Source organism: Lactuca sativa, chromosome 2 (assembly GCF_002870075.4).
Source record: "Lactuca sativa cultivar Salinas chromosome 2, Lsat_Salinas_v11, whole genome shotgun sequence".
NCBI classification, from domain to species: domain Eukaryota; kingdom Viridiplantae; phylum Streptophyta; class Magnoliopsida; order Asterales; family Asteraceae; genus Lactuca; species Lactuca sativa.
In genome coordinates this window covers 154,513,481-154,538,116 of record NC_056624.2, presented here as the reverse complement: position 1 = coordinate 154,538,116, position 24,636 = coordinate 154,513,481, and the positions used below count along the sequence as shown (strand labels likewise).

General features: G+C 34.8%; 1 protein-coding gene across 1 annotated transcript; it reads right to left on the bottom strand.

Annotated features, from left to right (window-relative positions):
- Positions 1 to 3,180: 3,180 nt before the first annotated feature.
- LOC111883428 (potassium channel SKOR) lies at positions 3,181 to 11,204 on the bottom strand. Its single transcript, XM_023879760.2, has 11 exons — positions 10,705 to 11,204; positions 5,945 to 6,169; positions 5,815 to 5,878; positions 5,386 to 5,725; positions 5,019 to 5,314; positions 4,734 to 4,913; positions 4,426 to 4,647; positions 4,149 to 4,337; positions 4,005 to 4,080; positions 3,715 to 3,922; positions 3,181 to 3,621 (listed from the first exon to the last, which is right to left on the bottom strand). The coding sequence occupies exons 1-11, from the start codon at positions 10,935 to 10,937 to the stop codon at positions 3,252 to 3,254; spliced, it is 2,403 nt and encodes an 800-aa protein (XP_023735528.1). The 5' UTR covers positions 10,938 to 11,204; the 3' UTR covers positions 3,181 to 3,251.
- Positions 11,205 to 24,636: the final 13,432 nt, after the last annotated feature.

Sequence of the window (24,636 nt, the reverse complement as noted above, 5' to 3'; positions counted from 1 at the left end):
CACTCACTTGATCAGAAGATGATCGGACAACACTACAGCTTGTAGAAGTAGTATTCTTCGGTAGATCTGGAAGATCTTCACAAAAATTGGCTTCTCGCGGGTAGAGCTTCGACTCGGGAATTGCAATTCTCAGGATCTTTGGGGCTTCAGGACTTGCTTCGGGGCTCGGGATTAATATCGGGGATTTGGGATATTTCTTGCACGAAAATCGAGGTAAAACGGGAGAGAGAAGAGAAAATGAGCAATGGAATCAGCTGCCTTCGCATGCTATTTATAGGGGCTGAACTTCGGGGTTACGTTGGGCGTAATTTCGGAGTACGCTGGGCGTACTAAGCCCTACGCTGGGCGTACGCTTCGGATAAGACCAGCCTCGTCACTCCTTCGGATATTATCCGAATTTATATTTAAATTTAATACTTTAATTATTTAATAAACTTCAAAAATTCATATCTTCCTCATACGAACTCCGTTTTCGACGTTATTTATATCCATGCGTAGGTGAGACTATGTTTTACAACTTTCGTTTAGACTCTGTAGGCTGGTTCCGAATTTATTTTTAGTAGGCCGGGACAGGAAAACTCCGTTATAAATTCATAACTTCTTCATCTGACGTGCATTTTAGTGTGTCTTTTTATTGTTGCACTACTAATGATGATATCTTCAATTCTCATTTAGATTGCTTCGGCTAAAAACCGCTCTATCTCAAATGCAGTATTCAGGCTGCATACTGTTAAGCCGAAACTTAGAAAAATCATAACTTCGTTATACGAAGTCAGATTTAGGCATTCTTTTCATGGACGCTCTCGGTTTAACGAATTCTACGACTTTTGTTTAGATCATTAAGACTAAAAAGCACTTTATCGTAAATTCACTTTTTACGTCGCACAGCGTTGTGCCGATTCTGTCGAGAAATTTCGACAGGTCATAACTTCTTCGTTATAACTCGGATTTCAGCGTTCTTTATATATTCGGAAACCTCGTAACTTATACTAAAACTTAGTTAAGATTACTATTTCTAAATAATCTTCCATCAAAAGGTCATTTTTGACGTTCATCGTCTCTAAATTGACTAGCCCTGATCTACGGGAGTTACATAATAGTGAAGGAGGGCTCGTCGGAGATCAACGTCACCCCTCTTCACAACTGCCAGCCACTGCCGGAGACTCCAATCGTTTGCCTCACTCGTTTCTTTCCTAACTTGATCTGAAAACCACATTTACTACAAATCTGAAAACCAGGGTTGGAGATGGTGGTTGAAACAAAACCCAGACACACCTTCAAAAATGAAAACACACATAGACACAAATCAAAATTGTAGATGAATATACACCCATAAATCGATTTGCAGAAACAAAACCCATACACAAATCGATTCTAGGGACCATCATCAAGAAAAAATGGAATATGTATGTATATGTTCTTAACTGTGTTTTTGGTATATATATATATATATATATATATATATATATATATATATATATATATATATATATATATATATATATAGAGAGAGAGAGAGAGAGAGAGAGAGAGAGACATTTTTATTTTTTAATTATTAAAATAAATTAATAGGTATTAATTTTTTTTAAAAAGAGGGATATATTTTTTTTAGCTGAAAAAATGGTCTCTTATAATTGAAAAGACAAATATACCCTCATGTGGGAGGCATATGAGGGGGTTAACAGCAATAACTTAACGGAAGTTAAGTCGGGGGACCAATTCTACGTACAAACTAGGCCAAAAGGACCATGAATTCAAAAAAATCGAGGTTTGAACTGAAACCCCAAAAAAATGCATACCGCAGGGACCATTTTTGCATTTTTGTCAATATAAAATTCTAAACATTTGAGAAGTTTGAATTTACAAGAAAAATTAGAAAAATATTGAATTATAAAAATTAAAGTGTTTTTTTCTCTAAATTTAAACAAATAATTTAAATAAATAAATAATGAAAATTAATGAAGCTTTAGTTTAGTAATTTTGAAATTAAAAAGAAAGTTCATTAAGAAAATTAATATACATTTATTATTGCATTTAAATATTAATTCAAAATAACCACAAAATGATATGTGGAATAAAAATTAATTCAAAATAACCACAAAATAACATTTGACAAATTGAATGAGAGTGTGACAAGTATAAAAAAAACTTCATTTATTATAGTAAAGTATATATATATATATATATATATATATATATATATATATATATATATATATATATATATATATATATATATATATATATATATATATATATGACTTGAAATAAAACTCTTAAAACATTCATGGATTAAAAAAATCATAATTGAAATAGCACTCTATATATATTTGTCATGACACTGATAAAAAAATTATGGATCCGCTATGTTGTCTCTTATCCAAAACACTTTTTCAATCTGCATAAACAATGTTTTTCCCTAAAGTTCTTATAGACAACTGTGATTCATAATACTAGAAGAGCCTTGTGAGAACTATCACTATTTTTTTTTTGATTATTGGTATAACAATTATCTATTAATAAATTTTGTTTATATTATAAAAAAAATTGTATTTGTATATACAGGGCCCATATTTTACTCTTCACACCGAGCCTTCAAAATTAACAAACTGCACTGACCCTGATAGCGGGGTATTATACCTGTCTTTTGGTCTTAATTCTAGTATATTCTAAAGATCATAACTTCACCATTCTTTCTGTTCGAAATGACTGAATTTTATCTAATTGAACTTTCGATTTGTACTATCAAAATACTTTAATTCGATAGTGTTTTATGACTTTCAGTGGGTTTCAAGCAATCATTTACCCCCATTTTTCTAATAGAACGTTTGATGTTAAACCATTTAATTATCAATAATGATCATTAAAATTATATTTAATATAGTTAAAAATAAAAATATAATTTGAAAATCTTGCATTCGAGGTAAAAATAAAGACAGAAGACTTGTTAATTTTCGTATTTTACAAATCACGTATTAAACTTTGGTCTGAATCATTAAGATTTAAAACTTTAGATTCATTTTTTTCAATTTTTTTGTGTTACACTACTTGATAGATAAGCTCTACGCTGAGACTTTAGCCGTTTGAGGTGCGTAATTTCAAATATAAAAAAATTAAATTAAAACATTATTTCTTCAAAATTATGACCTGAAATAGCACTCTATAAACATTCAACATGGATTAAATAAATCTTTTCTTTTATTTCTTGAATTGAAAACGCAACATTAAACAGTTTAATCAAATTCTCCAACTCATGCTTCCATAGTTATTAAATATAGCTTCTGTCCATCTGTAATCATATTTACATCAACGATCTTACCTACATCTTTCGTTACAATACAAAAACTGGTAGAAAACTCCAAATTCAAATGATCAAATGATGTTTTCATGAGTTCATCAATGGTGTCCGGGACCCACAACACAACTCCATACTTGCTTTCATTTTTTAATTCCCATGGATGAAACGGGTATACAGTACATTTCTTTCGTGACATTTTATCTCTTGTTTCTTGAGAACATGAAGGAAATTCTAACATCTGAAAAGATTTTGCTTCTTCTAATAATTTCATCAATATCATATTTCCAGATAATCTTGCTTCATCAAGTGGAGTGTTACCCCATCTACACATTCACTCCATAAATGTAATAAATTAGAATTCATCACCTTTAATTAACTGGTTTAATCACAAACTTATTATATTTAAATTATAATACCTGTCTTTTGAAAGAACACTAGCACCAGATTCAAGTAGCAATTTTGCTACAACATAAGATCCTTGTGAAGTGGCTACATGAAGTGGGGTCCTCAAGTCATAGTCTTTTGAGTTTATCATCAATGAGTTACTTTCTTTAATTAGTAAGGATGCAATGTTATCATACCCCCTCTTAATGGCTTCTAACAAAGGCGTATTTCCAAAATTATCTACCAAATAATTAAAGTTCAAAACTTCAAATTACAACAAAATGTCAGAATCTAAGTTGAAAAGAGAAACAAGTTTAATTACCTGAAATGTCAACATCAACACCTTCATGAATAAGAAAAGCAACAATATCTTCATGTCCTTTCGATACAGCAAGATGCTGTATCATGTTTTATTTCATTAACGAGTTTTTAAAGTTGTCAAAAGTCAAAAAGTCAACAAACATACCAAAGGTGATCTTCCATCAAAGAGTTTTTTATTTGGATCAGCTCCAGCTCGGATTAAGCTTTTAAGCTCAAATAAATCTCCATTGTAAACTGAAATATTTACTCTAAGTGAAAGTTGAGCATCTTGGAATCCAATATGAGTTTTGATATCTCTCACCATATCCTTCATATGCACATCACTTTCTTTACCCTACGAGCATTTAAATATATCTCAAGTTATCTAAAAATTAGTTTAAAGAAAGTAGTATATGTAATTAGTTTTAGTTATAAGTTATAACCTCTAGTAGATTGTTGAGAATCTTTTGTTTGTCATGAAAATATATCTTGAGAATATTGGAGAAAGATTGATGATCAAGTTTCAAAACTAGACAACTTTCCTGAACTCGAATTGTATATGGCAAAGGAATGTTGCATAAAATGGAAACATCTCCAAATGAGTCATGAGGGTTTAGAATTGATATTTCTTCTTCGGGCCCACCTTCATATACAACCACTTCTTCCTATATCAAATTTTATTCATCAATCTTTATAATATGTTGTTGAATTGAATCTTGCATTTATTAAATATAAAGAAGGAAGTTAATACCAATTTTCCATGACAAATGAAATAAATTTGATCAACAACGCTCCCTTGTTCCATTATTATTTTCCCAGGTGGAAAAAACTCTTCATGAACTCTACTCACAATCTGATTGATGAATTCCAAAGAGCATCCTTTGAAAAGAGGAACTTTTTCAATGTGTGGCTTATAAAGAGTCTCTGTTATCTTCAAGAAATGTATGAAAAAAAAAAGAGTCAAAAACACTAAAAATCTGTAAATTGACATGGAAGAAAGTGAAATAAGAAATTAAGAATACTTTTTTTTACATACCATGGAACGAATTGAGGTTGGAAGGTCTTTAAGATCAGCAGAATCAGTGTGGGTTCGATCATATGGTAACTGTAAGTGATATTTGATGTCATCACGTATATCTCTTCCTAATCTGTTTCTATCCATGTATTTAAGGAGATTTTTGATTCTTTCTCTGTATATTTCTCTTTTTGATCCTTTCACAACTAAAGCTGTTATGTTCCCAACCAAATAAGCACCAAGAACCATGTCAAATAACACATAAACCATAACAAATATCATCTCTCTCAAGTTCACTGCATGAATGTCACCATAACCTGTACAAAGAAGGTACTCCACATTCATATTAGATGTCAACAGTATGAAAAAAGGGTAAAATGAAACTTACCGACTGTTGCCATGGTAATAATTGCAAAATATAAGGATGTTATATAGCGTTTCCAAAGATCAATGTCTCTGAAGTTTGAGTAGCTATAATCACCAAGTTTTAAGCTTCCAATCCATGTGTATTCTTCTTCATTAGCTGGAAGAGTTGTAGCTAAATAGTAGAATATGCAAGCTGCTGTATGTGTGCAATAGAGTTCAACAACAAGTAGCTTTAGAATCCTTGAAAACAAATACTTGACACGTATGTCCTTCTCCATTTTTGAGAAAAACTCTAGAACCTTCCGTGTTCGCACCAATCTAATCAGTAAAAGGTATCTCACTTCTTCTTTTCTCCCACATGCCTGATTAGGTTAATATGAAGAATTTGAACAAAATGCATATGGGATTATGATCGATCTTATGAGCATTGATGTTGAGTTTGGAGTGATACCTTGTAAATAATATCCCATGGAATGCAGGCGAGTAAATCAAGGATGAAATGAGATTGCAAATACCTGCAACAAGAAGAAATTAGAACTTCGTGACGAATTTGATGAAATCAGGATTAGAGTAAAACTGACCGAAGAGAAATTAGGTTTGGGTTGATGATCATCTTCTCGGTGTCGATGTCTCTGTAAGCTATAAAGAATTGAAGGACAATGTCGATGAAGAATAGCGTTTGACAGATTATGTCTAATAAATAGAGGTGATTTGGTAATCCCCTGAAGAACCCAAATTCCATTGGTGTGAAGAAAGAAGAGTACATCGCCCATAACAATATGAATTTCTCCCAAGCTCGATACCACCTGCGATTACAATTGCATCAAAATAATGAGATTACACAACTACTTTGGGACTACTCCATTTTCGTCGTAATTTGGTGGTGAGTTTATTGCGTAATCAAGCATGTACACTTGTGATGTATGTTGGACAACAAGAATGTGCATGATTATTACAAAGAATATGATCAAGCTTTTAAGATATAGTGCCCAATTATTACAAAGGGATTTGAAAAGCATGAAATAATACAAAAAAAGGTAAACGACATATTTGTTATAATATAGATTTTTAAATGTTCATTTTAACCTTTTTTTAATTAAAACAACAATTAACTGAAAATACTTTTAAGAGTAAATTACACGAATGGTCCCTATGGTTTATGGTGATTTGCGTGTTTAGTCCCTAACTTATTTTTTTTAACTCGGAAGATCCCTACTATTTGTTTTTGTTACGTGTTTGGTCCCTGTCTTACCTAAAAATACTATTTTCTCGTGATTTTTTTAATTTAAATAAATAAACACACCCCCAACCCCACTCTTCTAACCTTACCTTGCCTACCCCGCTATTTTTCTCTATTTAAATAATAGTTTTTTTAGGTAAGACAGGGACCAAGAGCGTAATAAAAACAAATAGTAGGGACCAAACACGTAACAAAAATTAATAGTAGGGGTCTTCCGAGTTAACAAAATAAGTTAGGAACCAAGCACGCAAATTAACCCAAACCATAGGGACCATTCGTGTAATTTACTCTACTTTTAATTTACATGTAATTTATTTTTACTTGTTGCCCGCATAGGCAAAAACTCATTTATGATTAACCCGTTCTATTCGTTAATTAAAATCCAACTCGTTGAATCGGCCGAATCAACATAGCTTCTAACATCAAGAGTGAGAAGAATATCTTAGGTGGACGGAGTGGTGGAATGAAGCCTTGTTCTTATCGGACAGCTATTTTTGTGTGACTTTAAATAGAAAGAATATTTATTGAATAGTTTTTACATATTATATTATGTTTGGTGTATTTCATGACCGATTAAATATATTTTTAGAGTTTGAGGTTAGAACCATTTGTTCAATAATGATCATTAAAATTATATTTAGCAAGCAAATTAAGTAAACTAACCAAAATAAATGTGGTTTTTAAAAGAAAATAATTATTTTTTTTAGTTTTGGAAAAATAATCACTTTTTTCGGAATGTCCTCATTCCGGAATACTATTCATATTCATACTCTGAGTTTTTTTCAAAGAAAACTTTTTATTTTTATTTTTTTTATTTTGAATGTAACATTTCAAAATGTTTAATGTCATCGTTTTTCAATAAAGTGTATGATTTTATCCATTGATATCATATATAGTTCATATGTTTGTTTAACTTTTTGTTCAATTTAAGTTAAAAAAAACGGATTTTTTCTTGAAATTCTGGAGTTATTCTTTGGATATCAAACTTGTTCTTGAAATTTCGGAGTTGTTTTTTTTCGAAATCCAAAATTTAGTCTCGAATCCGTAATGTTGGTTTGGAATTCGGAATACTGTTCTGGAACCGGAATCAATCAAAAACAATGTTTTTTCTTAGCCTGGAATACCCATTCCAGACCAAAATGGTTACTTTTATTAAAAAAAAATAGTTATTTTCTTTAAGTAAATAATAATATAATTTCAATCTAACATTTGTGGTAAAAGTAGAAGAGTTGATTAACTGTGATATTTTACAAATGTTGTGGTTGTGCAAACAAATTGTAAACCCAAGAGGTTGTACGGGTAGAACTAGGGTTGTAAACAAACACGAACGGAACTTGTTCATGTTCGTTCGTTTAAGTTAGCCGAACAAATAAATGAACACGAACGGATAAACAAACGAGTTTTTTTTGTTCATTTTCGTTCGTTTAACAAATTACATGGTTAATGTTCGTTTCATTTATGTTCGTGAATATGCTAAACGAACATAAATAAACAAAGACACTAATGTAATCAAACACAATTAAACATATGTGAACATAAAATGAACGAACATAAACGAATGTTCACGAACATAATTAAACGAATGAGATCATTGTTCATGTTTGTTCGTTTAACTTAATGAACGATAATTTGTGTTCATGTTCGTTCGTTTATTAAATAAACGAACATAAACGAACTTCCCTCCGAACGGTTCACGAACAGTTCGCTGAACGTTCGGTTCGTTTACAGCGCTAAATAAAACGGATGCTAGCTCTCAAATTTTTCGATGCAATGTGTTTTTTTTAGAAATTATCCTATCTAGTGTGATTTTTGTTGGAACTTTGTTAAATGGAAAACACTCTCTTTGGGACACATTGGAAGAAAGAGGAAACTTATACTCCCTTAAAAAGCCTCCTACTAGTTATTTACTAATTAGATCAAAGGCTTGGACTAGAAGGATTGGGTTAGATTTGGTGATTGGGCTAGTCAAATTGGTCTTGAAAGCTTATATTAATATATATATTTAATGGTCAAAGATTAGCCTTGGACCTTAGGGTCTCATTGACTAGTTACAATATTATATATATATATATATATATATATATATATATATATATATATATATATATATATATAAATTCCGATTTTGACTTTTATTATATATTAAAAATCTATTAAATTCATTTTAACTGTTTTGACAGTTATTTTCGATTAGTAGTTTTGGAGGGAAAAAACCTGTCAATCTATATGTATAAATAGATCACCAAAGACCAGATTTCGGGTTCAGAAAAATTGCATACAGATTCCTCTTATAATTTCGTACTCTAAATACAATGAAGGGAACATAGAGAATTTCGTCAGAATCAAAAGAAGTTTTTGGTTGATTGTTGTATCCTCTAGACAGATCCTACAAGGGAAATTTCTGTCTTAGGACACTGCAATTTGCAGGCCTCAATCTACATAATTTCGTTTTTTGTGTTTCTATTGTAAGCATAAACCATCAAGTATGTTTTCTGTAAACTGATTCTTATATATATATATATATATATATATATATATATATATATATATATATATATATATATATATATTTCAATTTCGTTAGTTTTATTTTTGTTAATCTTGTTGATTGTATACTTCTGTCATAACAATTTTTACAGGTATGTGCTATCCAGATATCCCACCATTATCCCATGTAGAGTAATTTTTCGAGGTAATTTTTTTTAATAAAATGATATCAAAACATTTATCTGAGTTAAAGGGGTTAAGTGAAATTTGAATGATAGGTTTTAAAAGTAATATTTCAGTGGAGTAAATTTTTACTCCACGTTGTCTCTTTCTTACTCTATGTGATATTATCATGTATAATTTACTTACTTTAAATTTTAAACGATAAAATTTTATACACCACTAATGTACCGATCGATTCGATATGAATAAATATCACGTTCTTGTTACATTTTATAGTTAATAAAGGAATTTAAATGTTGGTCGGATTAATGAATATCTAAAATTTTATCAATCACGTTCTTGTTACAGTTTATAGTTAATAACATAATTTAAATGTTGGTCGGATTAATGAATATCTAAAATTTATCAAATATTATAAATATATTTGGAGCCCAATATTATCTTTTCAAACAAATTCGTTAGTGATTATACATCATAATAAAAACTTTACTTACATAGTCACATACATGGTTTAAAAATGCGGCATGGCATGCCTCAAGGCTTGTAATGACGTGATATATGGTGTAGTCCTTACGAAAACATTCAAGATGTGTTTGTTAAGCGTGTCATCCAGATAACTTGTCAATGCGTGTCTTATCACGTTATGATGCAAATTTTTTTCAAGGCTCCGTTTTTTTTATTTTTTATTTTTATTTTTCTAATGGGGCCTAAAATAATTGAGTTTTTGTTAACTTTTTTTATATTAAATATTAATATAACACTTCTAAAAACTTAATATATTTAATAAAATTCAATAATTATATGATTTATCTTTTTTAATGTATATAAAATAGTCACGCCTTGAAAAATGTATTGATTCGTCGTGGCTTAACTTTGACCTTATCATCAAACTCACTGCTCACGTTATTTAGAACATTAGTTACATACAATGGATTAGATGCTTTAATTATTTATGAAATATTGAATGTTTTTTAATGAATAGAGAATAGAAGAAGGTAACTAACGTAGTATATTATTATCTCCTTTGAAAGAGTAACTAGTCGATTGCATTATGAACTTGTGTTCCATTTTGATCATCACAAAGTCAAAAAAAAAAGCATTAACGATCTAACTTAAAAACAAAATTAATAGTTACTGAATTTTAATTTTAATATTATCTTCCAAATTGATTAAGATAATTATGGATGAAAAAATTAATATACTATGATATCGAAATCGAAATCGAAATCGAAATCAATTCTAGTGGGTAATGCTTTTAAAATATATTAAGAACTGAAATTGGAACCGGTCTCAATCAAAATTCCAAACTTCAGCAATCGAAACCAGAACCCCTCACATTGTACACATAGATAAAAACTTTGATACCAATGCTCACTCTTACATTGTAGAGAGACAATTATAAAGGCCTATAGAGAGAAGGTTGAAGGAAACCTGTTTCGAGGGTGAATAATGAAACCATGAGAAAAGCCTTTTTTGCCATTAGAGACTTTGTCTCCATTGAGCCCCAAGTCCAATGCACCCCATCGTTTTCCTAACCTCCTGAGATCTCCATGATCCCCGACTCCATACTCCTTTACCGCTCCATCCTCCGCCTTCCTCCGCCTCTCATCTTCTCTGTCCTCCTCCTCCTCCACCATAGTCCTCCGGCCGATCTCACTCCTCATCTTGTATAATCGATAAATGTATTAGTTACTTGATTGGGACTGGATCCGAACTATATCTATGTATGTCCTAGATCATAGCTACTTGATCAAATGATAATGTATATATCAATGAGTATGACTCTAGAACACTATGCATTTGAACTAGCTAGTAGCGAGATATCGATCCAAATCCACTAACATCGGCTCAAATCACGACAAACGAAAAACTGAATTTGTGTTGTGTATGGAAGAGATGTGTACACGAGGATCATAGAGCTATGAGATATGGAGAGTAACCATTTATAATTTCTAATCTAGAACAACAGTATTACTGTTTTCCTTTCTAAAGGAACTTTTTATAAGTGTACTACAATATTGTGTACAATGTGTTTATCATTTTTTATTTGAAAATCTGAAAAAATTTAAATGATCGTTTTTTAGACCGAGTTACGCATTAAAGTTTTATTCACGACCACTTATTAAAAAGTATACTTTTGGGATTGTGAAAACATTTTTCTTTGTAAACAACTATGTACCTTATTAAAGAATATTTATGTCACTTCGATGAAAAATGTTATCCTTAAAACTTTGGTGTCATAACGATCTTAGTGTTTCATTGAATTAGTTTCTTGTGCACTTAACATGTAAATTATTATGATGTATTTACTAACCTTTGAATTTTTTTTTTTTTTTTTTTTTTTTTTTTTTAACCGGCAAATCTAATCTACTCTTAAGCTAACAACACTTATTCCACCTATGTCCACGACGGGACTTGAACCTTCGACCTCAAAGAGGGAGGACACCACCTGATACCGCTGGGCTACAAGCCCTTTGGTAACCTTTGAATTTAATATACAAATTTGTCCGATCGTAATATTAATGTAAATTGTTACCGATATAATAATGAAAATCGTTATGGGATTAATCGGGTTATGATATCGGATCTATACTTTGATGTCGCTAACGAGCCTTGATTTAATACATGCTACACTTATCAATAGGATCGTTAGAGATGCCCAGGACTTAAGTCCTGCCAACAACCTCCAACGATATAGTTAGAATCGATACGAAATAGGACCGGTTCCTTCGAGTGGAAGAGAATCATATCGGGCGTGCATGGGTGTGATCTATGTGAGAGAGTCTATAAAGCTTACTTGGCATCCCCTTTTTAGGTTTGTTAGAGAGTTATATTTATAAGGCTAAACGGCATCATGGTTTATTTGCCACCGACAAGCCTACATGGCTTGGTTTACCGCCGGTGAACACCAGCCTGTGACACAAATTTTGCCGACAGTTTTCTATCATTGGTGAGATTATACCGGTAAGAAAAAGGAACGTTGGAAAGAATATAAGAGTTGGCTATACGACTGTTGGGGCTTTTGATTAATTTTTTTTAACCAAAAACATTATAAATACACATACATATCATCTCTTTAGTTCACACCAAACACAACCATTTTACTCTCAAAATATCAAACAATTAAAATGCTTCCAACTCTTCCAATCCAATTGCGTTTTTCAGTTACGATATGGCTTCACCACCACCTTACTGGTCACAAATGCCACAACAAAACCAAATGTTTGTAGGTGGTGTTCCTACCTACTATTCGTCGTTCCATATTTCACAATAATTCTAAACCCAACCACCACGACAAACACCTTCAACCGAAACACAAACTCAATTCCAATTCTAATCTCAACCGCCTTTCACACCCTCATCGGAACATGTTTATGATTTCGGACCCGAACAAGAAGTTCAAAAAAAAAAAGAGAAGGCTGATCCAAGAAGATGGAGTCAAAAAGAAGAAACGGAATTAGCGAATGCACGAGTTGACATATCCAAAGACGGTGGCACCTATAAGAACCAATCATGCGATCAATTTTGGTTGCATGTTACGGAGCGATTTTGTAGGGGTATGGTTCGAGATCTGGATTATCGGACGAGTGATCAATGCAACTCAAAATGGACTAGTTGGTGGGTTGTCAAGTCCACCAAGCAAATTACACTTTTTTTTTGCAAATAAAACGTAATATAACAGTAAAAAGGGGTATCGATCCTCGAGAAAATGGTTGTATTCAATCACCAATGCAATCTAATAGAACTAGTGTAAATAAACTAACTAACTACAATTAAACTAAAAGGGGGGGGGGGGGGGTGTTGTGATTGCATGAAAACTAAAAGACTTGAATAACTAAAAAGCTTGCAATTAAGCAGGATGATGAGATGCTCAAATATTTGAGAGAATTGGTAAACCAAGGAAATTCAACACAATGAACATTTGTGTGTTTATCATTAGGATTTAATATGAAGCTTATCATTCATCCCAAATTGATTATAGCAATCATGAAGCATGATATGTCAAGATCCCTCATAAGTTGTATGGAGGTTGGGGAAGCCCACAACACACCTTCTTAATCAAAATCAAAGATCCAATTGAAGCAATTGAACCCAAGAAGTTGATTAGCCTTAAGAATAAAGGAATCCCCAATTCTTAGAGGATGTCAATTCTTACACATCCATAAAGAAGTTATGATTCATAAGCTAGAGATGATTTCTACCATCATAAAGCCCTTATTCTTAGTAAATTCAATGATTCAATGCTAAACCAAAGAAATAAATCAACACTTGCTTATTAAAGTACCAAGCTCATGATCAAAACATTAAACAAGCATACGAAATATGAACTAGAATCATAGACATAAGATAAATGATAAATAAGCATAAATCCTTCAAAAACCCACAAACATTCAAAGGTTCTAGCCAATATCTACCAAAATATAGGATTTAGCCACTCATGGCAATAGAATAACAATCACAAAAGTCTAATTGCATTAAGAAACTAAGAATTACTTTGGAAGATAAGAAGGATGTGTATCCAAGCTCCCAAAATCGCCTCCTATGGTCTCTAATGGTGGAAAATCGAAGTGATAGCTAAAATATCCAATCCCCCAAGGTAATGGCAAGCCAAATGACCAAAATGCCTAAAACTAGGCAGTTGCGCGGGTACCCACGCGACAGAGATTCCACCCACGCAAGTGCTGCTGGAATGCTATTAGCTCATTTTTCCTCCACTAACCATCCCACTACCACAGATTCCCTTGGTCCCCTCCATATCCCACATGATTCAAATTAACCAATCATCTTTTAGCTTCAAATATGGATGCTCCAAGCCCAAAATAACAATCCATGATCCATCTTCACTAGCCCACTTCATCTAAGTCTTTAGCCTTTTAAGCCCGAATCTCCTTTAATGGATCCGCAAAGCCCAATAATGTCTCGGAAGCCCACAAAGCCCATTTCCAAGCTAATCCATAACCGCAACAAGCTCCAAAACCCTGCAAAATACCTCATGCAACATAAAAAGTCCCTGATACGATCCATGATAAAGAAAATAAATAAAATACAATGCAATGTTAATAAAAAGATCTAAAAATCTAAAATAAGCTAATAAAAATAAGGAAATAAAATAAGCTATCACTAATGTAAACAAACTTGTCACGCACTGGAACATAATCTACACAAACTTTCAAAACCAATAGGCTAATGGACAAAATGAGGCGAGTTTATTGCGAAAAAGACATGCAACATTCCTAGATGACATGGTAAAACCTTTTAAATTCATGCATGTTTGGGATGTTGTTAAAAATAGTGTTCGGTGGAAGGAACATGGAAAATATGAATACATTCTGAGACCTTCAAAAAGAAGCAAATCGGATGATCACATCGGTGTTGATCTTAATGATGATAATGATGACATTGAAGAAATTGAAGCTCCTCGTCATCCCATGAGAAGGGACAAAGCAAAAGCAAGAGGAAAAGGAATTTTGATGTTTTATTTTTCTAATTATTTTTAATTTTATGTTTTTTCTAGATTTTCCGGAATGTAGTTTTTTAAATTTCATGTTGTTTTAATTTTCTAGGATTTCAAATGAAATTTATATTTTATTTAACTAACATGATTATAGTTTTTTTTTAAATCTTATTTTTAAATTAAAAAGAAAAAAATCATAGGCAAATTCATCACCTCACCATGGCTATCGGCAAAAATTAGCAAAAATGATAAAATCTTACGTGACACCTATATGACATTCATTTACCATTGGCAAAAAAATCATCATACCCTTTAGTCTAAGAGAGAAATACCTTCTACCTTGGGAAGGAGCCTCACAATTGTTCGTTGGGAAGGAACACAAAGTTGAAACTTTTGTCTTAGGAAGGTGCAAACATCCTCAATAGAATAAATCAGATCGGTTGGATCGAATGGTATTGGTTGAACCGAGTCGATATGACATGACCGAATAGTATTGCTTGGACCTAGTTGGCATGACAGGACCAAACTGTATTGGCAATAGCATATGACATGACGGGACCGAGAGTGTTGGATTAGTGTTAGAGTGATTCAACAGGATTGCAGGAGTGAAGGGCTAGGTCATTAATACCCATGCTTTGGCAGCTCTTTGAATGTCCAGATTTAATAATATGACAAGCAATGACTTTGGATCGTCAAAGGGGGTCAATTCGATTAAGATTTGTTTAACCGTACCTGTCATATATGTAGTTACGAAGTGTTCACCATTTGACTTCTAAATGTAATATTTTTAAATGTAATATTTGATTTTTATATACATAATTAAAGAACATAACGATTGATCATTTGACCAATTTTATTTTATTTTTTAAAAATGACCATGAATTTCAAATTATACATTTTGAAAATCTAAAACTATTTTATCTAAGGGTATTTTCGAAATGACAGTATTTTCAAATACCATTTGTAGTGATTTCTCGATAATGCAAAAAATATTTTTGAAATATTAGTAGTTTTGAAGTACTATAATCTAGGGGTGTTCAAAACCGGATATCCGAAAATTCGGATAGTTGATTATTGATATCCGAATCCGTATCCGAAATTTCGGATATCCGAAATTTCGGATACGGATTCGGATATTAAACCGGATATCCGAATTTCATTAGTTTTAAATAAAGAAAATAAACCCTCCAAGAACAAGAACGTTTCCGTGCATTTGTTAGGTATAATAAGACTTCATTTGGTCCGGTTAAATGCAAGTTACCTCATGATACCTAAAGATCTTGAGAAATCAAACTCAAATTACTAAAATCAACATAAAAAAGGTAACATTTATACCATTGTCACTTTGCGTACCAAGTAAAAATATTAATAATTTGTCTTTTTGAATTTCAAATGAAAAAACTCAATGCATTAAAACTATTTTTAATAATTTTTTATTTTATATATTTCGGATTTCGGATATCCGAAATATCCGAAATTTTCACATTTTAATATCCGTATCCGAATCCGAAAAACCGGATATCCGAATTTTGGGTATCCGAATTTTCGGATATCCGATTTTTCGGGTATTTTCGAATCGAATTTTCGGATTTTTCGGATCGGATGTTCGGATGCGGATATTTTTGACCACCCCTACTATAATCTATAATTTTCAAGTGTTCTATTATTTAATGCTGTTATAAATAGGTAAACCTAAATTGTGAGAGAAAAATAATTTTAAGGTAGTGTCTTTAAGACAAAAGTACTTAAACATAAGGAAATACAAGCATTACTTAAAAAATGATACATAAGAACAATCACTTGTCATCTAATTTTTCCCTCTATAATTATGGATATCCATACGATAATTTTGCTTTTTCCCCGTCGATCATATCTGATAGCTTCATTTTATTTACTTATTTTTATAGTTTATTTTAGTACATTTCATTCGCATTTTAGTTAACTTTCATGCATATTTTCCCTTTTGTTATTTTTATGACCATTTCGGGGTACTTTCTAGTTTCTTGAGCATTATTGCAGATTTTCTTGGAAACTAGCGGGGCGGCACTTTTGCGAGGCGATTGGGCTTGAAGGGAATTGGAGGTTTCATGCTTGATGGCTATGAAGGTGATTCATGGGGTGGACTTGTCAATTGCTTGAAGGCTTGGAAGAATTGAGCTTTAAATTTGAAAGATGCGGGGGAACATTCAAGCGTATGAAAATTATTAATCGGACGAGTTCACGAGCATTGGAGGATTTAGAGAGGTCAAATTGGGCTTTAAATGAAGAAAAACTTGAAGAAAATGGGCTAGGAGGTGATTGGATTCGATCTGGGCTAGTGGGATATGCTTTAGAGGCCCAAAATCTCAAAGGAGCCCATGTCAGGTACCACCCGCGCAACCCACCCGCGCAGCAGCACGCGGGTCGCGCAAGGCCCTGCAGGGGCAATTTCGGGAATCCTTCTTTTGAGCTATTTGAGGAAGGTTGGTGCCCATCTTTTGTATACTCTTGAACATCCGATTTTTGAAGATTCTCTCTGGAGTTTTGGAGACTTTTGAAGGCCAAGAACCCTTGAAGAACATCATATTTTTACCTCTTGATTCTTGCTTAATGTTTGGTACAAATTTCTCTAACTTTGTTTCTTTGGGTTTAGCCATGCTTGGCTAAACTAATCTTGGTTGACTTTTGGTTAATCCTTTGAACTTTTGTTGAATGTTGAAGAACCCATGAACATGTTCTTAAATCTTTATGGGAATGTTTTGTGTTTTAACATCTTATCACTACTTGTATGTTTTAGTTCATGAGTTTAAATGTGTTTGTGGTGATTAGTTGGCTAATTTCTTGATTAAGTAAAGGATCCTCAAATTAGCAAGCAACAAATGATTTTTGTGTTGTTTTTGCTTCACACAATCATAAAAACATTTCCTCCAACATGGTGGTGAAAGCATTTGACCCCTCTTGGATTTGGTGACTTTTTGGTTCTTAATGCTAGTTGACTTTCACTAATTACATGCTATTTGGAATTAGTGACTTTGACTAAGGAAATTGTTATGAGCTTCTCTAGCCATTTCAACAATTAAGAAAAGTCTAGGTAATCTCAAGCTCCTTGGATTACTATAGCCAAATTAAGGATTTAAATCAAAGTATTGCACCATTGGATTCTAATGATATGTTCATCAAAAGTCAAAGTGAGGAAACTTTAAGTCAACCATCTCTTCCTTATTGATTTTACATCAAATTCTTATTTTTGTTGCATTTGTCTATTTAAATCATAGTTGATTCTAGTTTGTTTCAAGTATTTCAAAACACCAAAACCCCCCATTTTATTTTTATTGTCATTTTACAAGTACTTTTGCAAAGAGATTTTTCATAGAGTTATAAATTGAACCAATCTCCGTGGATTCGATCCCTTTACCACTATACACTATTTTAGTGTGTAATATTTAGGGTTATTATTTGTGTTGGCCTCGACAACCACCAAATTTTTGGCGCCGTTGCCGGGGATTGGTTTATTTTTAATCAATTTGTTTCTCTATGCCCAGATCTCAGCGTACAGGTGACTTGATTTACAACCCCGAAATCGAAAAAGAAGCAAGGCGTTTGGCTAAGGAAAAACGAGTTGAACGTGGTCAAACTTCTAACCCCCACGGGGACCCGGAGGTTGAAACCGCTTCATTAAGTGATATAGAACCCGATTCTAGTCCCGACCCTCGCCAAGAAATTCCCGAAACACCACCCCTACAACAAAATCCACCCATTATTGAACCAATTGTAATGGCGGACGGAGGAGAAGTTCCCGAGAGAACCTTGAGGCAAATGATGGAGACCGATGTTACACAAACTCCAAAACCGGGTAATTGATACCGGTTGGAGTTATTCCCGGGCAAATTAAGATCAAGGTGGATCGGCCCATTTGTTGTAATAAAGACTTTTGACCATGGAGCGGTGGAAATCCAAAGTGAAGAAACGGGACAAATTTTCAAAGTCAATGGGCACCGATTAAAGCCATTCTATGAAGGTTTTAATGCAAGTGTTATTGAAATCATCCACTTGGATGTCCCGGTGTGTTGAACCAAGATAGAAGGACGTCTCGCCTAAGACGTTAAAGAGGGGCATTTTTGGAAAGCTTTATGCCTTCATATTTCTACGTTCGAATAAAGAAGTTTTGAAAATGTTTTGATGCAATCTTTGAAGTCATTTTTGAAGAATCCAAGAGTTTCTAGGTGTTTGGGGCCTTCCGAATCAAGAACTAGTGAAGAAAACGAAAAAAAATCGCAAACCGGGACTGCAACATGTGCGCGACCCGCGCATGGGTGCGCGGCTGGTGTGCGCGGCCGGTCTTCAATTCGCAACAAGATCAAATCCCAAGCTGCAACATGTGTGCGACCCGCGCGCCCCCTCTGCGCGACCCGCGTGATGCCTTGACGATCATCCCTTAATTTGTTGACCAGCTTTGACTTTCGTTGACCAGGTGGTTTAATGAGTTGACCAACATTGACCGGGTGTTGACCACACTTGAATATGGATTGAAAACCTCCAGCAACTCTCCTTCTTCATTTCATTCTCTCAAAACCCTCTCATTCTCTCTCAAACTCTCAAGAACACATACACCCACTTTTCACAAAAATTTGATTTCCCGGAGTTCCACCGGTCGGAATTCGACGAGACCACCACCATTCTTCACCATTTTCCGTGCTCTACAAACCCCACCTGAAGTTTACTCCGATCCATCGCCGGGTTTAGGGGCGCCACCACCACCCACCTCGCCACTTTCCGGCCATTTTCCGGCCAACTCCTACCACCTCTCGCAATTCCGACACCACCAAAGTGTTTCTTTTTCGGGGATCTTTACATCTAACCAAACAAAACCTCAAAATCTCACAAAAAAATTTTCCATAATTTTTGAGCCACCACGAGCCGCCGCCGGATTTTTCACACAAATCAAGTTGAAAATATCCGTTCAATGAACAAGTCTTGCATTTAGGCACCCACGAATAACCAAAGCTTGGGGTGCACGGTAGCGGATTCCGGGTTCAAGTTCAATTTTGGGATAAAACGGGTATTCTCTTTCCTTGGTTTTTATTATCTTGCATTGTTTCAATTCAGTAATTGCATGCAATTATGCTTTGGAAATTGCCTAAGATCGTTAGTTGTTGCCCGGTTTATTTGGAAACATTGATTTGAGAAAGGTTGAGATTGGTTAATTTGTTTGGAAATTTGTTCAAAAATTGTTTAAACTTTGGTTGAGATTTCCTCATTTTGTCTCGTATTGCTGCCGAATTTTTGTTGGAATTATCAAATTAACCGAGTGTTGTTGTTGGAACAATTTTACATTGTCAAAAGTTGGGTGTCATTATTTCTTGGATTATTTTTTTTTTTTTTTTGTGTTCAGTCTAAAGATAGTTGCATTAATTTGAGAGTGGTGAGGTGAGGGGTTACGTTGGTGAAGTTGTTTTTGATATTGTAGGTTTCGAAAATGGGCAAAACCACGGCTCGGACACGCACCCATGGATCATCGATCGATCCTAACCCGCAAAAAGATACCGCCGGTCCATCACGCAAAGCAGCCGGTAAACGGAAAAAAAGAGGAGAAGAGGGAAGCGATCCTTCCCTTACAAATGCTGAGATCAAAACCTATCGCTCCAATCTTCGGGGTCGCGCAATCCGGCCGACAAAATTCTACCATAAAAAGTCCATGAAAAAGCTTGGGGTGCATGATGGTGTATACCATTTGTTCATAAAACTCGGTTGGCGTGGTTTTCTTCGACTTTGTGACAGAACTTACGAGGAGCCCACAATGGAATTTCTTAGCACATATGCACGAGATGATGACACGGAAGTCCTCACGTTCCAGTTGAAAGGGGAGCATCATAGACTCACATACGCAGAGCTTGATTCTATCATGGGTATAGACGATCCGTTCCGCATCAGCCCCCAAAGTCAAGAGTACCAAGATTTTCTGCGTTGCCCTGATGCAAACTTCTGGATGCAAATTTCCGGTCTCCCAACCTTCAACCCAAGCCGACAGCGAGCCAAGCACATCGTTCACCCCTGTTGGCGAATTGCTCACCGAGTCCTTACGACGAGTATCTTCGGGCGTCTCGAGCCCGGTCAGATCAACAGATGTGAGCTATTTTTCCTCCGAAGCATGAGGCATGCACTCTCCCTCAGTTTTTCAGGCTTCTTTTTAGACAAATGTGACTCCATACGCCAACGTTCCTCAGGGGAAATTTTCATCGGGGGACTCATCACGATCATAGGTCGAGCCGTCGGCCTAGACTTCCCGGCCCCCGAGTACATACCTGTCGACACCCCACCGAACTTCCTGCTAGATTGTGATACTCTCATCCGGATGGAGATGTTGCTCGATCGGGGAGCACGCACGTACAATTGGTTAGACTCTGACAAAGCCCCGGTTTACATCCTGCCAAGTTGGATCGGTTCTTCATTCGATACAGACGACCCCGACACTTGGCTTCCTCCAGATCAGTTGACCCAAGCAGGTGTATTCCCAGAATTCGGTGATGATGAGGGTGACGATGCAGATGAACAAGAGGAAGAAGATGAAGAAGAGGACGATGAAATGCCCGAAGCTGAGGACCATTTTGACCAGCCTTCGATGCAGCAGCCGATGTTTCAGCATAATCAATTCCAGGCCCCTCCACATCATTTTGACCAGCCGCATCAGCAGGAGGGACATGAAGTCCCACCATATTTCCCTCCCACGTTCTTTGACCAATTTGCCACAATGTTCTCCACGGTGCAGCGTATCGACGCCCAAACGCAAGAGAATTCGAGAGCCATTCTAGATGTGGCAAGCCGTGTTGATCGATTGGAGCAGTCCTCCTCTCACACTTCCCGCCAGCTCCAGGATATGTGGGACTACCACCATCGCCACGGGCATTTCCCGCCGCCCGACCCCCCGATCTAGGTCCTTTCTGCCCTTTCCTTAAGCATTGAGGACAATGCTTGTTCTTAAGCTTGGGGTGGGGCATTTCCCTTTTTTTTCTTACTCTTTTTCATGCATTTTAATTAGGTTGCATAACATTTTAGATTTAAGCTAATTTCATTCATTTTTTTTAAAATCCAAAAAAAAAAAAAAAATTATTTTTTCTTTTTCACCTTTTATATTTTTGCATAACATTTAGCTTAGGCATTAACATTCATGCATTTTTGTTGTCTGTTTATTCTCACCCCCTGGATGCCATGGAATAAGTTCACAGTTATTGTATCATTATTGGTCCAGGATCTTGTTGTTATCTCACCCATCGAACCGGGACCATTAGCTGCAGTTTGGGATCTCATACTTGGGATCAGATGCTGGTAGCTTAAAGGGGTAAGTGATCATGGACAGGTAGTTTTCATGAAGAACTATGCATACAATACTAATGACTGTAGGATATACTATAGCAATGGATGTCTTAGCCTTGCGGTCACTACCGCTGAGAGGATCACACTTGATCACGTTTGAACCGTTAGGATGAAACACTAGTGCTTGTCCCCGAGTAGAATCCATATCCGGTCTCTTTGCATCACCATATCTTTTTGCGATTTTCTTAGGATTTTAGAGAAGTCTTTTAGTCCGCATGTGGACATTTTCATTATTTGTTGAAAAAAAAAAAAAAAAAAATCACAAATTTGAAGAGGAGCTTGCATTATATATTTATGCTCCACACATGGTCATTTTCTCGCTTAGACCATTCGGATTATATTACTACCCTTTCGGTTCCACTTACACACTTTAGGAACCAAATTTTGAGTCAAAGGGTTGTTATTACATTATCTTAAAAAAAAAAAATAAATAAAAAAAAAAAAAAAAAAAAAAAACAAAAAAAAAAGGGGGCAGGCAAATTCCCAGCTGCAGAAATCTGAGAAGGGTGGCCGGTTCAATTATTGAACTAAATCTTCCAACATTTTGGTCACCCGACGTTTGATATTCATTTATTTAGGAATGTTTTATTGTATATAGATCGAGTTGTTTTTCGCAAATTGGTGATGTTAGGGAGACTGTCGAGTCGGATACTACGGGAGGTTTGGGCCAACACCAAGTGAACCGATTCCTACAACGGTACCTGAGCGATTAAACCAAGTTACACATGAGAGAAACCGGTAAACGTGAGATCAGAGTGTACACTTAAAGAAGAGCTCCACCCGAGCCCATCCAGCTGCTTTCTCCCTACTACAGATATTCTTCATTGTATGCATGTTCCATTGAGGCTGCGACTGCTCATCCCTCCTTACTCACCTAAAGGAGTTATCCTGGCTGTGGTTTATGGTACCATTGTCATCGGATGAAAAAGTTGTGAGATAGCAGCGAAATCAATTCTGACCATGTTGACTAACGTCGAACAGGTTCCATGGTTCTATCCATTCTTTTTATTTCTAGGGTAGTTCATCCCAAGTTCATTTAGTTTTGTCTTACTTGAGGACAAGTAAGGTTTAAGCTTGGGGTGATTTGATAGCTTCATTTTATTTACTTATTTTTATAGTTTATTTTAGTACATTTCATTCGCATTTTAGTTAACTTTCATGCATATTTTCCCTTTTGTTATTTTTATGACCATTTCGGGGTACTTTCTAGTTTCTTGAGCATTATTGCAGATTTTCTTGGAAACTAGCGGGGCGGCACTTTTGCGAGGCGATTGGGCTTGAAGGGAATTGGAGGTTTCATGCTTGATGGCTATGAAGGTGATTCATGGGGTGGACTTGTCAATTGCTTGAAGGCTTGGAAGAATTGAGCTTTAAATTTGAAAGATGCGGGGGAACATTCAAGCGTATGAAAATTATTAATCGGACGAGTTCACGAGCATTGGAGGATTTAGAGAGGTCAAATTGGGCTTTAAATGAAGAAAAACTTGAAGAAAATGGGCTAGGAGGTGATTGGATTCGATCTGGGCTAGTGGGATATGCTTTAGAGGCCCAAAATCTCAAAGGAGCCCATGTCAGGTACCACCCGCGCAACCCACCCGCGCAGCAGCACGCGGGTCGCGCAAGGCCCTGCAGGGGCAATTTCGGGAATCCTTCTTTTGAGCTATTTGAGGAAGGTTGGTGCCCATCTTTTGTATACTCTTGAACATCCGATTTTTGAAGATTCTCTCTGGAGTTTTGGAAACTTTTGAAGGCCAAGAACCCTTGAAGAACATCATATTTTTACCTCTTGATTCTTGCTTAATGTTTGGTACAAATTTCTCTAACTTTGTTTCTTTGGGTTTAGCCATGCTTGGCTAAACTAATCTTGGTTGACTTTTGGTTAATCCTTTGAACTTTTGTTGAATGTTGAAGAACCCATGAACATGTTCTTAAATCTTTATGGGAATGTTTTGTGTTTTAACATCTTATCACTACTTGTATGTTTTAGTTCATGAGTTTAAATGTGTTTGTGGTGATTAGTTGGCTAATTTCTTGATTAAGTAAAGGATCCTCAAATTAGCAAGCAACAAATGATTTTTGTGTTGTTTTTGCTTCACACAATCATAAAAACATTTCCTCCAACATGGTGGTGAAAGCATTTGACCCCTCTTGGATTTGGTGACTTTTTGGTTCTTAATGCTAGTTGACTTTCACTAATTACATGCTATTTGGAATTAGTGACTTTGACTAAGGAAATTGTTATGAGCTTCTCTAGCCATTTCAACAATTAAGAAAAGTCTAGGTAATCTCAAGCTCCTTGGATTACTATAACCAAATTAAGGATTTAAATCAAAGTATTGCACCATTGGATTCTAATGATATGTTCATCAAAAGTCAAAGTGAGGAAACTTTAAGTCAACCATCTCTTCCTTATTGATTTTACATCAAATTCTTATTTTTGTTGCATTTGTCTATTTAAATCATAGTTGATTCTAGTTTGTTTCAAGTATTTCAAAACACCAAAACCCCCCATTTTATTTTTATTGTCATTTTACAAGTACTTTTACAAAGAGATTTTT

Excerpts from the sequence above, each read along its gene's own strand:
- LOC111883428 (XM_023879760.2), bottom strand. The coding sequence starts at position 10,937 with ATGAGGAGTGAGATCGGCCGGAGGACTATGGTGGAGGAGGAGGAGGAC. Across the intron at positions 6,170-10,704 it reads ATTATTCACCCTCGAAACAG|GTGGTATCGAGCTTGGGAGA; the intron begins GTTTCCTTCAAC and ends TTGTAATCGCAG. Across the intron at positions 4,338-4,425 it reads TTCTCAACAATCTACTAGAG|GGTAAAGAAAGTGATGTGCA; the intron begins GTTATAACTTAT and ends AAATGCTCGTAG.